Genomic DNA, 13,074 nt, shown 5'->3' on the forward strand with positions numbered 1-13,074 from the left:
GGTTTTCCATCAGGCCTGTAACCCTCCCAAGCATGGGTTCTGACTGAGTTTGCAGTCCAAGAGTTAGCAGCTGGCTCCTCTGTAACAGTCCTGCCACTGCTGCACAGGTGAGCACGTCGGCCTGACAGGGTGATATTGTAGCTCACAGGGTTTAGCCCACCGCTGCATTCTCTCTTCCAGCAGCTATCATATAACCTTCTGGCACTTAGAGGGCTAGCCAGCAAGGAGATGATTCCCAGCTCAGTTGCCACTTAATTTCTCTATGTCTTGCAGCCAAAGTGTGTTTTTTCTTCGGTAGTAAGGTGTTATCATCTGGTTCTTGTGGACGACTAGCAGTAATAACAAAAGCATGTATTGTTTTGGAAGCCTCTATGGTCTCTCTCTCTGACCAATAATAATAAATCAGGAGGTATCCCACACCTGGCACTGGAGATTTTAACTAGTAACTCAGTGCCTCTAGAAGCAGCATTGTGTAGATGTCTAGAGTATCGCCCTTCAAATGTGTGTGTGTTACAAAATAACAGATCTCCATACAACTTAACATTTTAATTAGTGCCTTCTAAAAACCAGTACTTACCTAAAATTTACATAGTGTTCAGTTTCCTTGCTTCTACATTTGCTTGAATTCTATTTTGTTATTCTTTTGAAATGGCATCCACTCATAATGAGGAATTTTTATATGTAGTAATATTATATGTAAACAGAGAAGGTTAGAAAATGTAATACACAGTAAGGCTAGGAAAGGAGGCCAGGAAGACAGCTCACATTCAAGTGCTGGTTTTGCAAGCTTGAGGGCCTAAGTTCGTTTCCTAGACCCCTCATCAGGCAGTGGGTATGATGGTGTGAGCGAGTAACCTCAGTGCTGAGCAGGAGGTAAGGGCCCTGGGACTCACTGGCTAGGCAGCCCAGCCTACTTGCTGAGTTGCTGGCTAACAAGAGACCCCGTGTTCAGAAGTTGTCTTACTCCCTGCCTTGTACTTCTCCTAGGAGTCTGTTGTGTCTACTTCATGTTCAGTTTTCACTTTCATGTTCTTGGTTGAACTATTTTGTTTCTCTGGGTTATCTAATTATAGCTTATATTTGTCACATGTTTCATTATTTCTTTAAAATTTTCTATTTTAAAATGACTTTTATATTAAAATGACATGTCATGACTCCAATTTTTCTTCTTACTATAGCAATTATATGAGATTTGACTGATTCACTATTTGTTCTTATTCGTTTTCATATGAAATAAGTTTACCCAATGGTGTGTGTGTGTGTGTGTGTGTGTGTGTGTGTGTGTGTGGTGTATGCTGCCATAATGATGTATAATTTCTAAATGATGGAAGAGCTACAATCCCAATTCATCTTGTGTCTTTAACCACTCTGATCCAGAAGCTCCAGCATATCTCATAGACCTGATGCATGATAAAAATAATGAGATCCGGAAAGTCTGTGATAACACTTTAGACATTATCGCAGTAAGTAGTCTCTCTACAAAAACTATACTGATTTTATTTTGTGAAAAAGTTCAACCTACCATTGAATTATTGGTGTTAACACAACTTGGTATTCTGTTAAGATCTAGAAAATTCTATGATCCAGGGTATTTTGGCTTTCAGCTTTTCCCCATAGGCTCTTTAAAAATTGTACATAGCTACAGTTCACAGTCTGATCTCTGTGTCATCCTAGAATCCGTTCTTTTCAGAAGCATATATAGAAAAAGGGAGGTGGGTAGCAGTGTCTGTGAAAAGAGATCAGACTATTTAAAGTATTTTTATTAGTTATTTGATAATTTTTGTTATATACATAGACTTATGAATAATTGGAAATACAAAAGTTTTCATGTTATGTTTGATTCTGGGGTGTTTTAAAGTATACATGACTAAAGGGATGGGCTACATCTTGGATTAGAAACTAGCTGATTTTAAAGATTTCTCCCAAAAAGTTAGGATGCCACCATATAGTTCTTCATGGATGTGAGCCATTAAGCTAGGGTGTGCCGTGGTTCTGAATAATTTTTAACTGTTGCTGTATCTGATGATGCTTGCTGCCTTCTTTGAACTTCATTTCTGCCATGTTTTAAATTTTTTGATTGTAGGCTATTCATTGCTTTGGGGAGCTTATCAATCAAACAAATCAATAAACATTTTTAAAAACCAATTACCTAGTCTGTTAAAAATAGAGTTGACATTTCTGTTAGTGATTTTAAAAATAAATTGAGTTGACATTTCTGTTAGTGATTTTATTGTAAAGTAGAAAATTAACAGCAGAAACTTTCTTGTTAATTTCCCCGATTTTATTTTAGAAATTCATCTCATTTCATGTCAGCTGCTTTTTAGCCTGGACTAAGTACCTCACAGTGGTTTTTAATTAAGTCGATACAATGTTGTTTTAGTTTAAAATGTATCTGACAATATTTCAAGTTACAAAGAAAAATTTATTGGTTTAGGATTAGAAATCACTCTTTTAAAAAGCAGAGAAAAAGGAATGATTAAGAATTGAATAAAATGGGTAGTCACCTTTTAAAACTCTCTCTCAACTGGGCAGTGGTGGCACATGCCTTTAATCCCAGCACTTGGGAGGCAGAGGCAGGCAGATCGCTTTGAGTTCGAGGCCAGCCTGGTCTACAAAGTGAGTCCAGGACAGCCAGGGCTACACAGAGAGACCCTGTCTTGGAAAACCAAAAAGAGAGAGAGAGGGAAAGGGAGAGGGAGGGAGAGGGAGGGAGAGAAAGAGAGAGAAATCTCTATCTTTACCTACCAATGTTGTGTCTATTCTGTTTAAGTCAGAATAGAGAATATATATACATATATACATATATACATGTATACATATATGGAATCTTTACCAATATATCATAGCTGGATAGGAATGGCCATGGAGCTTATAAACATAAAATATTTAATATACTTACTGGTATATATACCATTTTCAACTATATGACAATATCATTGCCTATAAAATACTTAATGTAAGAATAAGGGACATGGTAAAGTTCCACATGTGTGATTCTCTTTCGTCAGTGAGGAAAGCAGTAAGCTGTCGGTGTTGTTGCCCCCTATTGAAAAAAGGAAGATGTGTTTAGATTGGCATAATAGGTGTTTTATTTCAGTATAAATTAGTTATAGCTCTAAAGGTAGCCTTAATGTAAAAGTAACTGGCACAAAACATGAATATGTAACAGGATAAGATATTTTATTCCAGTTAAATACACAATCTGCGTTCACCACCCTTGCCTTTTACTTGGAGTGGCCTCCACCTCATGCACGCTGCTGTCCAGACACTGCAGCCTCCCTTCTTCTCTGCAGCCACAAGTTTTTTCTGATTTTATCTTAAGATCTATACTTTACCTTATTCCCTCGCTTCCTCTAGCATCCTTTATGTTAATTTTGACTTCTGCTTCTACTACTGTATTAAAATTATACTCATTTAAAAAACAAAACAAAACAGGCATCTCTTCGCCGACCCCTCCTCCCTGTGGAGATTTACAACCTGTAGTCAGCATTAAGCTGTAAAGCCGCAGAGAAAACAGTGTTAGATAACAAAAGCTTTCTTGTCATGAAAATGACAAAGAAGAATCAGTAAAATTAATCTGTGATATAACAGCTTGCCGTGTTTATGTGGCTCCCTACAGTGCCACTTTCAAGTTGATAAAAAGCAAAACTCCAAACAAGTATTGAAAGATTTAGTTCACTTGATCTCTCTGTGCATCTCTGTATTGGATTATGAAATCAGTATTTGATATGATGCCATATGGTAGTAGTCTGTTCACACTGAAAAATGTTCATTTGAATAACTTACTTTTAAGATAGACTTATTAAACTATTTAAAGATATTCACGTGAGTGATTCATGTAATTTAGAAGCCGGCAGTGCTGTTCAACTGGCTCAGATCCAGGTTGTGTTTCTTAGGAATGAAATCCAGCAAAGCCAGTGGAAAGGCACCAGGATATGGAAACAAGTCTGATCTACTCAAAACATAGTTGTTTTACATTTCTGTTATTAAAATGTAGGTCTAACTTTAGCTAGACAGTAAAGAATTATAGCAGACTAAAAACATGATTCTCCTCACTCAGGTAGAAGCTCTGATCATAATTCAATCTTTGTCTTTAAGGAGGTGGCAAGTTACTCTACCACACCTATAATTCAACTAATTTTTTAAAACAGATATGCTAAATCTTCTCAGGAACCCATTTAAGATTGTGACCACCCAGTTTACAATGACATTTTTGACCCTTAGAGACTTGCTGTAAGGGCTAGAGACCATGCTCATGTTTCATTTAACATATGATGGTCATGGGTTTTATACTTAACCTGAATGAATACTCAAACTAGCTGAGGAATTTATATGTAAATTATTTGGACCAATATTTCCCTTTTTTAAGGCAACTAAATATCTAAGTATTTTTTTTATTTTGATTTTAAGTAAGATGAGAAGATAGCCTGCTTATTGTTTTGAATTAATCAATGTTATTCGAATATGTACTTTGGACAGATATATTGCTGTTCATTGTTTATGTTTGAAGTTACCCCACAGACTGGGTGGATTTAGAATTTTTAAAAATTTTCATGCTATGATAATTTACAAAATAAGACAATTAATTGAAAAACTTTTTTAAAGGACCTTTAAATATTAAAAAAGAAATTGCCTTTTCTACTGGGAAAATACCTTGTTAGTTAAATGATTCATGTTCTGATTTTATAGTAACTCATTTTGATTTAAACTCAATTTTTAGCCAGGCACAGTGGCACACGCCTTTAATCACAGCACTCAGCAAGGAGGCAGAGGCAGGCTGATTCCTGTGAGTTCAAGGCCAGCCTTGTCTACAAAGTGAGTCCAGGACAGCCAGGGCTACAAAGGGGAGAGGGGAGGAGAAAGGAGAGAGAGGAGGGAGAGAGGAGAGAGATAGAGGAGAGAAGAAAGAGGAGAGAGAGGGGAGAGAAACTGAATTTTTAAGTTAATCTCAAACCAAAATTATACTCCCAGTTTTCCAAATATCCTCATTTAGGGGAAATTGGAGGAACTAAGCATCTTCTTTTAATTCTTATTATTTGAGAATTTTATGTATTGTGTTTTGAACATATTCACATTTGACCCACTTCTCCATCTCCACCCTGATCCACCTCCCTATTTCATACCAATCCACCTTTGTATCCCCATTTGCTTTTTATTTAAGCCCATCAATCAAATTACTGTTCTGTGGTGGCACACACCTTTAGTCCCAGCACTCAGGAGGCAGAGGCAGGTGGATCTCTGTGAGTTTGAGGCCAGCCTAGTCTATAAAGTGATTTCCAGGACACCTGGGGCTACACAGAGAAAATCCTGTCTTGAAAAAATTTAGACCTACCAGAGGCCACAACCTTAAATAAATAAAATTCCTTCTCTCAGGAGCTATTCTTTACCAATAGCGAGGCATGGGATTTTGTGCCCCCACACACTCCCATGCTAGGCCTTTGTCTGAGTTGAACTTGTCCAGGTCTTGTGTACCTGAGTACATATGTACAATTGTGCTGTTGTATCCTGAAAACACAATCATCCTGCCCCTCTTCCTTAATAATGTGCAGCAATTCTTCTACCTGCACAAAAGCTGCCAGTCTTCGGTTCTTTGAGGCCAGATACTATGATCACAGTAGAAGATGCAAATTATCTGTCTTAAATCTACTTAAGAAATAAAAGGTGCTTGGCATGTTTGAAGCAGGAGAAACATTGATTGTGAACAGCAAAGTGGTAAAGCACTAAATAAAGATATCAAGGGACAATAAAATCTCTGGGAATGCTAAGTGATAATGGCTAAGTAGTTAATTCTATAAGGACTTTTTTAGAAATCCACCTGTGACGGGAGTGGATGACCTTTTAAGATGCTTTTCAGTCCTATATTTTGATTTCCTACAGCAACTATTATAATTCAAAAATTAACAAGATAGATAAGACCTTTATAGCTAAAGGTCATTTGTACTTTAAAAACTTACATGTGCCACTGATGACACAAACTGTGGAACAACAGTAACAAAAGCTAAACACGAATGCGTTAGGAAAATACACCATCTTCAGTAACGGATTTGGCCCCCACATTTTGCAAATACTGTTATCGTGATGATTTGGTCACTGTAGTTGGGCCAGAGGCCTTAACTCATGAATTGAAACTGATGTGTGATGCCTCCTTGTGAACCAAAGAGGTTGCATGTATCACATGCTGCAGCCTCGGTGGTGGTACCAGTAAGTTGTTGCTGTGCAGTGGGGGTTGCTTGTAGCTTAGAGAGGCGAGGGCTGGTGCCAGTGCAGGAATGAGCAGGGAGCCCCTATGAGAGAACACAGCTAGTCAGACCTCAAGACTGAGGCCGTGGAACATTGCCTTTTCCCTGGGCCGTGGGAATCATGAAAGGAGAAGAACGTACACATCTGTCTACAGAGTTTCTGAAACCCAATTACACTCTTGCCCTTCGTATCTCCTAAACTCTGAGGGAAGTGTTTGAGAACCTTAAAAATTACTCTCAAACTGGCAAACAAATTCCTCTTCAGATATGATGGGATGTCATACATTTAAAGTGTGTTTACTGTGCACATAATGTGTGTGCCTGACACTAAGATGACTAGTAAGCATACGTAACTCAGCAGCACAAAGCCCTTGCATATCACAGTGTAGACTGTGGAGAGCCTTGAGACCTAGAATCTACCAAGTGCGCTAGTCATCCCAGAACAAGAGTGTGACATGGCCTCAGTAGATGTTCCATGCCAGTTACTTAGAACTTACAAGAGAAGGTGGTGTAACTAGGCTCTCTGCTACAATCCAGTGTCCTTTGTCTTTCTGACCACCAGTGTCCCAGTGTGGCTCTGTGCTTTCATGCCAACCCATTTGGGTCACTGAGATTTTTGAATGGTAGTTCTTCCTTTTTCAATAATTAATGATGTTCACGGACAGAATAAATGTGTTCTAATAATCAAAGTAATAACTTAGAAAAGTAAGTTATTATCTTATAAGTAAAGACAGTTTTATATTAAAACTATTTAAATGAGATAAACTAATGAAGGTATAAATGTAGTCTCTCTACATTAATTGTTAACCTTCCTAACAAAGATTTCCAAGAAAGCCTCTGTCTGGCAGAAAGGCCGGTTTGTTTAATAATCTTGCTGCCAAGGAGAACACTTGAAAATGTATCTGACATTACTTGAAATTACAAAAAAAAATTTGTTGTGTTAGGATTAGAAATCAGTCTTTTAAAAAGCAGATAACGCTTAAGAATTGAATAAAATGGGTAGACACCTTTTAAAAATCTCTCTTTTTTTTTACCTCCCCTGCTCTGTCTGTATGTGTGCGTGTGTGTGCTGCGTGTGTGTGTGTGTACTGCGTGTGTGTGTCTGTGTATGTGTGTGATGTGTGTGTGCTGCGTGTGTGTGTGTGCTGCGTGTGTGTATGTGTGTGCTGCATGTGTGTGTGTGCTGCGTGTGTGTATGTGTGTGCTGCATGTGTGTGTGTGCTGCGTGTGTGTGTGTGTGTGTGTTTGTGTGTGTGTGTGTGAGTGAGGGTCCTGTGTTGATTAGAATATAACCTATGTTGTTCGTCCTCACTCTTCCCCTTATTTGAAACAGGGTACTCTTGTTCACTGAGTCTGGTTAGCGCATGAGCTTCTGCTTATTGTCCTGTGTCTGCCTGCCATTTTGCTATGGAGCATTTGGATTGTAGAGGCGCAAGGTAGCAGCCAGCTTTATCTTGGTTCTGGGAATCTGAGATTGGGTTCTCACATTAGAGGAGTGAGCCTTTTAGCCACTGAGGCATCTCTCCAGCCTTGCTCTCACTTATAATTGGCATGTAACTTGGGTGTAGACACAGAGCAGGGATTTTTCAACTGGATTGTTGATAGAACTTGTAAATTCATCTTGCCAAACAGCTAGAGCTGGTTCCTGTTTATAGGCATTGTAATTTTTAATTTAGCAGTGTAATTACGTTTTTTTAGATTTTTCTTAATTCTGTGCAATGAAATTATACTTAATGCCAAGTTTGATTGGCCCTCTTTTATAGTTCATTTTTGTATCACATAAAAATTTGGAACATTTTTCCAGCTTGTTAGAAATTAAATAAACAAAAGAAAATACATATACATGAATGTGTTTGTATATTCCTTCCCTGATTCTTACACATCTTATTTTTCATTTAATTGACCACAGTTGGACTTGAAAGCCAAACAAAGCATAAAAAAAGAAAATTTGTGGTTTCTTCCTTAAATAAATTTTATTTAATGTGGAATATTTACAATGTTGTTGTATAGGTTAGTCTCCTCATACCTTAAAAAAAAGTTGGTCTGAGGAGATAATCAGACCTAAAGGTCTGCTTTAAAATTTGCCTTAGTTGAGACTATGTAAAGGTCCACACTAGGGACCTAGTGGTGAGAAAGAGGTAGTGTGTGTATAAAAGCCAACAACTTTATTGAATGCATGTTTATCATAAACACATAAGTGTAGGTATATTATTGAGAGAATATTGTTAAGCTATAAAAAGCCTCCTTTTGGAGCTACTTAGCCTTAAAAAACTGGACTATTCTAAACTTGTTTTAATTTAGTATAAAAATTATATTAAATAAACCATATTACAGTCTCAATTAAGGGGCTGCCAGATTAAAGAAGGAGAAAAATCTGTTTCCCATCAATTGCTCCAGGACACAAAGCAGAGCTGTGTAGCTCTGTGTTATCCTAGAGTGTGTTAATCAGATACAAGGTGTGACGGAAGCCAGTGACACAAGTTTCCCTGATAATGCCCAGACTCTGATAATAGGCTGGGTAAGCCTCAGAATGTTTCAATAGTTAAATAGTAAACAAAATGATGTAGAACTTCAAAAAGGATGGCACATTCCATGTAAAATCAAACCATAAGTCTTTGGTGACACATCAGAGTTTATGGAACCTGAGTGCGTAAGATCATAATGTCAGAAGCTGAGATGAGAGGAAAATAAAAGGCAAAACATGTTTTCCTTTAAATTCAGGGTAGAGCCAAAACTTAAAGACAGAACCCAGGAATACACACCTCATGAAAGAGTGTTTCAGCAGTGAGGAGAAGTGTCTCCCTGGAGCATTCCTACAAAGGCTTGATGGAGTTGGATATGACCTAGCTGGACAACTGCTTAATTTCTCGTAGCTGCTTCCTGGTGTGGGATGGAGAGTGGGCATGTGAAAGAGTGTTAGGAATCCCAGAAGCATGCTATGGGGAATCGATGCTAGTATGCTGAGTTTATTCATTTTTGACTCTACTCTTTTGGGGCTGCGAGGCTATGTACTACCAGTACTCTCAGTTATTTTGATAATTCTTTAACACCTTGATGAAGTAAAAGATATTTATTGTAGTTTTTATTTACATAATTTTAGAGCTTAAGTAACCTTAATTTTTTTGGCAAGTAAAAAATCCTGAGACTAAAAATAGAGTATCTGTTCGCAGGACGTATACTTGAGTTAGCCTCAGAAGTGTGAGTGCGACCTAGGTCACCTGCCTGCTCGTGTTCTTTGTATTACAGCATATCACATTATTAACTCAGACTCTAAGACACAGGGGAAAAAGAATTCTGCTGTGGTGATTAAAGTACATTCTTGGGGGTTCCTGTGGGGTTGGCCAGCGCTTACAGAATGGTTGGAATATAAGGCATTTCATTGCTTTTCAGTGACATGAAGGAGGGCTATATGAAGAGGGGACTGATGCTGTGTTTGTAGGAACAGGGGACTGGGCTGGGATGCTGTGTCTGTTGCGTGGGGCTACTAGGGTGAAAGGCTTCCTGTGTCTTTAAGATGGTCGTGTCTTAAAACATCTATCTAGACCTAAAGACATCTTAACCCCTAAACAACGAATAGTTGTTTTAAGTTGACAGAGATGCGATATGATATTGATTCTCATTCAGAATTCTAGAATCACTAAGATAGGAAAGATATTTTCTACAAGGTTGCCAAATACAGTTAGCCAAAACACCATGAATGTAACATTCCTATAATCCCTGACTGTTTTGTGGTTCTTCTTGAGGTATGTAATTTTTTTATTTATGTGTAATAATATAGATGTATATGCCAAAAAATAAAATAAAATCTTTAGGGAAAAGAAGATTGTCAGTTCTTTAGTTAATGGATGGTAGTTGATATACTTTGAATTTAATTCTTTAAAACTATGTCTTGAGCACTCCAGGGCCACTGCTTAGCTTTCTAGGTACACTCTTAACAAATTTAATTAAATCTTATATTTTCAGCAACTCAGATAAAACTTCCCAGACACAGAAATTAGTTCATCAGAATCTGTAGCAAAACAACCCTCACTTTTTTCTAGATAAGGAACCAATTTAAATTGTTTAAATAAGTAGTATGTTATAAAATAGATATTTCATTCTAAGACACTTTACTTGGTAAATACTTGAAAGCATTAATTAGGCCATCACTCACTAGAAGAAACTGAAACACACGTTCAATATCTGTAAAATGTGTCATACTTAGCCTCTAAATAAAATGATGATAGTCTTTAACATTAGCTACTAAAATTTTTTTAAAGAAATGTTCTAACTCCTCTAGATTTTAAAAGGAGAATCTTTTAATAACTTGATTGATATTTCTTACTATCTTAATTCAGATCTGTTATAACAGAGAAACATAACTCTCCATTCTCAGGCTGCCTCTCACGCCAGCGCTGCTGAGCATGGCAATGTGGTTTTACAGCAGGAGTCTGTAAATATTGCTGAGGCTTTTGGAGGATGTAATTTTTTGTTTCCTAAGTGACTAATAGTTTACTATTAAGTGACCTCCCTCCTCTTACCTTCTATTTTTGTTTTTCCCCCCAAACTATTTTTGTTGTGACCCTTTCAGCAGTAATACACGTTAGTCACTATGCCAGTTGTAAACATTAGACTTGACTTTAGTGCAGTACTGAAACTCAAAGGCCATTTTACTTACTACAAATACATACTTGAAATCACATTAAGCTTTTAATTTTATTTATTTTGTATACACATGTGTGTAGCATGCACTTATCACAGTGCACATGCAGAGGTCGAGGTCAGCAGATAGCTTGCTGACCCCTTCGATTGTGTGGATTCCAGAGATTAACTTCTGGTCATTCAGTTTATCTACAGGTACCTTTTAGCCCCCGAGCCACCGAGCCATCTCGCCATCCCAAAACTTGTTTTAAGTGAAAACGGCAGTACGTTCTGTCATTGCTGCTATATATATTAGCCTCATAATGTTGTGATACATCAAGCCTAGAGGACAATTCAGTCCTAAACTGATAATAAAAAAATAAATAAATAAGTAAAAATGCCAAGGCTAGAGAGATGGCTCAGAGGTTAAGAGCACCAGCTGCTTTCCCAAAGGTGCCAAGTTCAATTCCCAGCAACCACATGGTGGCTCACAACCATCTATAATGAAATCTAATGCCCTTTTCTGGCCTACACTGGGTAGGAAGGGACAGCAGAGTCCCTGCGCCTCACTGGGTTGCCAGCCTAGACTGTTGATTGAGTTCTAGGCCAGTGAGTGACCATGTCTCCAAAACCAAGGTAGACAGCGTGAGGACCAACACTCAAGGCTGACACTCTGCATGCACATGCATGCACATGCACTCACACATGTGCACATGAAGATACACAGAAACACACACACACACACAAATACCATTAAGAATACATAGGGTAAAAAGGGAGTTGAAGCTTTGGGGATCATTGTGATGAGCCATCTACTTACACATTTATTACATATTTTTAGTTTTTTAACTTTAAGTGTGTGTGTGTGTGTGTGTGTGTGTGTGTGTGTGTGTACACATGTGCACGCAGCACAGCATACATATGGAGGTCAGAGGACAACTTACAGTAGTCATTTCTTTCACTGTGTGGGTCTGGTGATTGTACTTGGGTCATCAAGTATTAGTGAAAGTACCTTTACTTATTGAGCCATCTTGCCATCCCCGAGGTGTTGTTTTTTGTTTTTTGTTTTTTTTTTTTAAGGAGTTAAGATAATAATATCTTACAAAATGGTATAATAACTGAGTAAGTGGGAATTTTTTTCTTTATTCAGCATAACTAGGGTAAATAACATGAATACATTAGGGGGTATATCTTTTACCAATATTTGTAACATTTCTCAAGTACTATTGGAAGCAAGCTCTAATATTAGTGGTATGGTTCAGCCCATGGCTTTACATGCTCTGGGCAATGGCTGACTTTTAATTACTATTTTTATACCAACAACTCAACATATGTGCTTGAAACTTAAATTGTAATAACACAACTAGATCTTGCATTTCCCTTGAATATCCTTTTGTTCAGAAATTTTGTATTTTTTCTAGACAAAACCAAAAGTTAATTTTATCTTTTTTGCCAAATGAAATAAGCTACTTAGGGATGCCACTCATTTATAAAATAAATAAAAAATAAATGTTCAGAAATACTTAGTTCTGGCATCTCATGTGGGATTGGTAGGATTTCTAGTGTTATAAGGTGTATTATTGAACTGTGGATGACTTGTAACTAACTCATCTTTTAGGTAAAAAATAAAAGCCAAGTTCCCCTTATCTCTTTAATGACATGTAATTAGACCTTATAAAGTGACTGTCCCATCGAATATACTATCTTCTTGCAAAAGAGTTTAGTTGAGCACAGAAAAGAAAGCTGATAGAACTAAACAGTTTCCTCTTGAAATCACATACATTTTAAACAGGTTCAAGGTTATATTTTGTACTTTGGGTAAATTACATAAAATCTGTCCACAGTGCCTGTACTATCGCTTAGTACTTTGTTGAATTTTTAGAAAAACAAGTTGAACTACCCAAATCTGTAGCCAGTAAAACTTCTCCATGTATATTATTTTTAAGCTGCTTCCCCAATACTCTCTCAAGTAAAAGGTGAAATTTTTATATAATCTAAAGAGAAACCAGAATATAATAATCTCTCAAGCATACATATATCAGAAAGCAAATAATTAAGAATACAATGTGATTTAATGTACTTACCAGACTAGCATCACTTAGGCAACAGCTCAGCCCATTCACAAAATCTTAGAGGTGAAAGTTATCACCTGGGGGTCATTTACTATGGTCTTCAAAATAGACTGTACTGTATAGTGGCCTGAAAAATGTGTATC

At 37.3% G+C, this 13,074-nt stretch overlaps 1 protein-coding gene across 4 annotated transcripts in view; it reads left to right on the plus strand.

The window, feature by feature from the left end:
• Kifap3 (kinesin associated protein 3) overlaps nucleotides 1-13,074 on the plus strand; it is a 134,466-nt gene that overhangs the window by 87,204 nt on the left and 34,188 nt on the right. For all 4 annotated transcript variants that reach the window (XM_051147727.1, XM_051147729.1, XM_051147730.1 and 1 more), the window contains exon 17: nucleotides 1,378-1,463. In XM_051147727.1, the coding sequence (XP_051003684.1) occupies nucleotides 1,378-1,463 (86 nt within the window). The remainder of the gene's footprint in view (nucleotides 1-1,377; nucleotides 1,464-13,074) is intronic.

This window comes from Acomys russatus, chromosome 6, assembly GCF_903995435.1.
Source record: "Acomys russatus chromosome 6, mAcoRus1.1, whole genome shotgun sequence".
Classification (NCBI taxonomy): domain Eukaryota; kingdom Metazoa; phylum Chordata; class Mammalia; order Rodentia; family Muridae; genus Acomys; species Acomys russatus.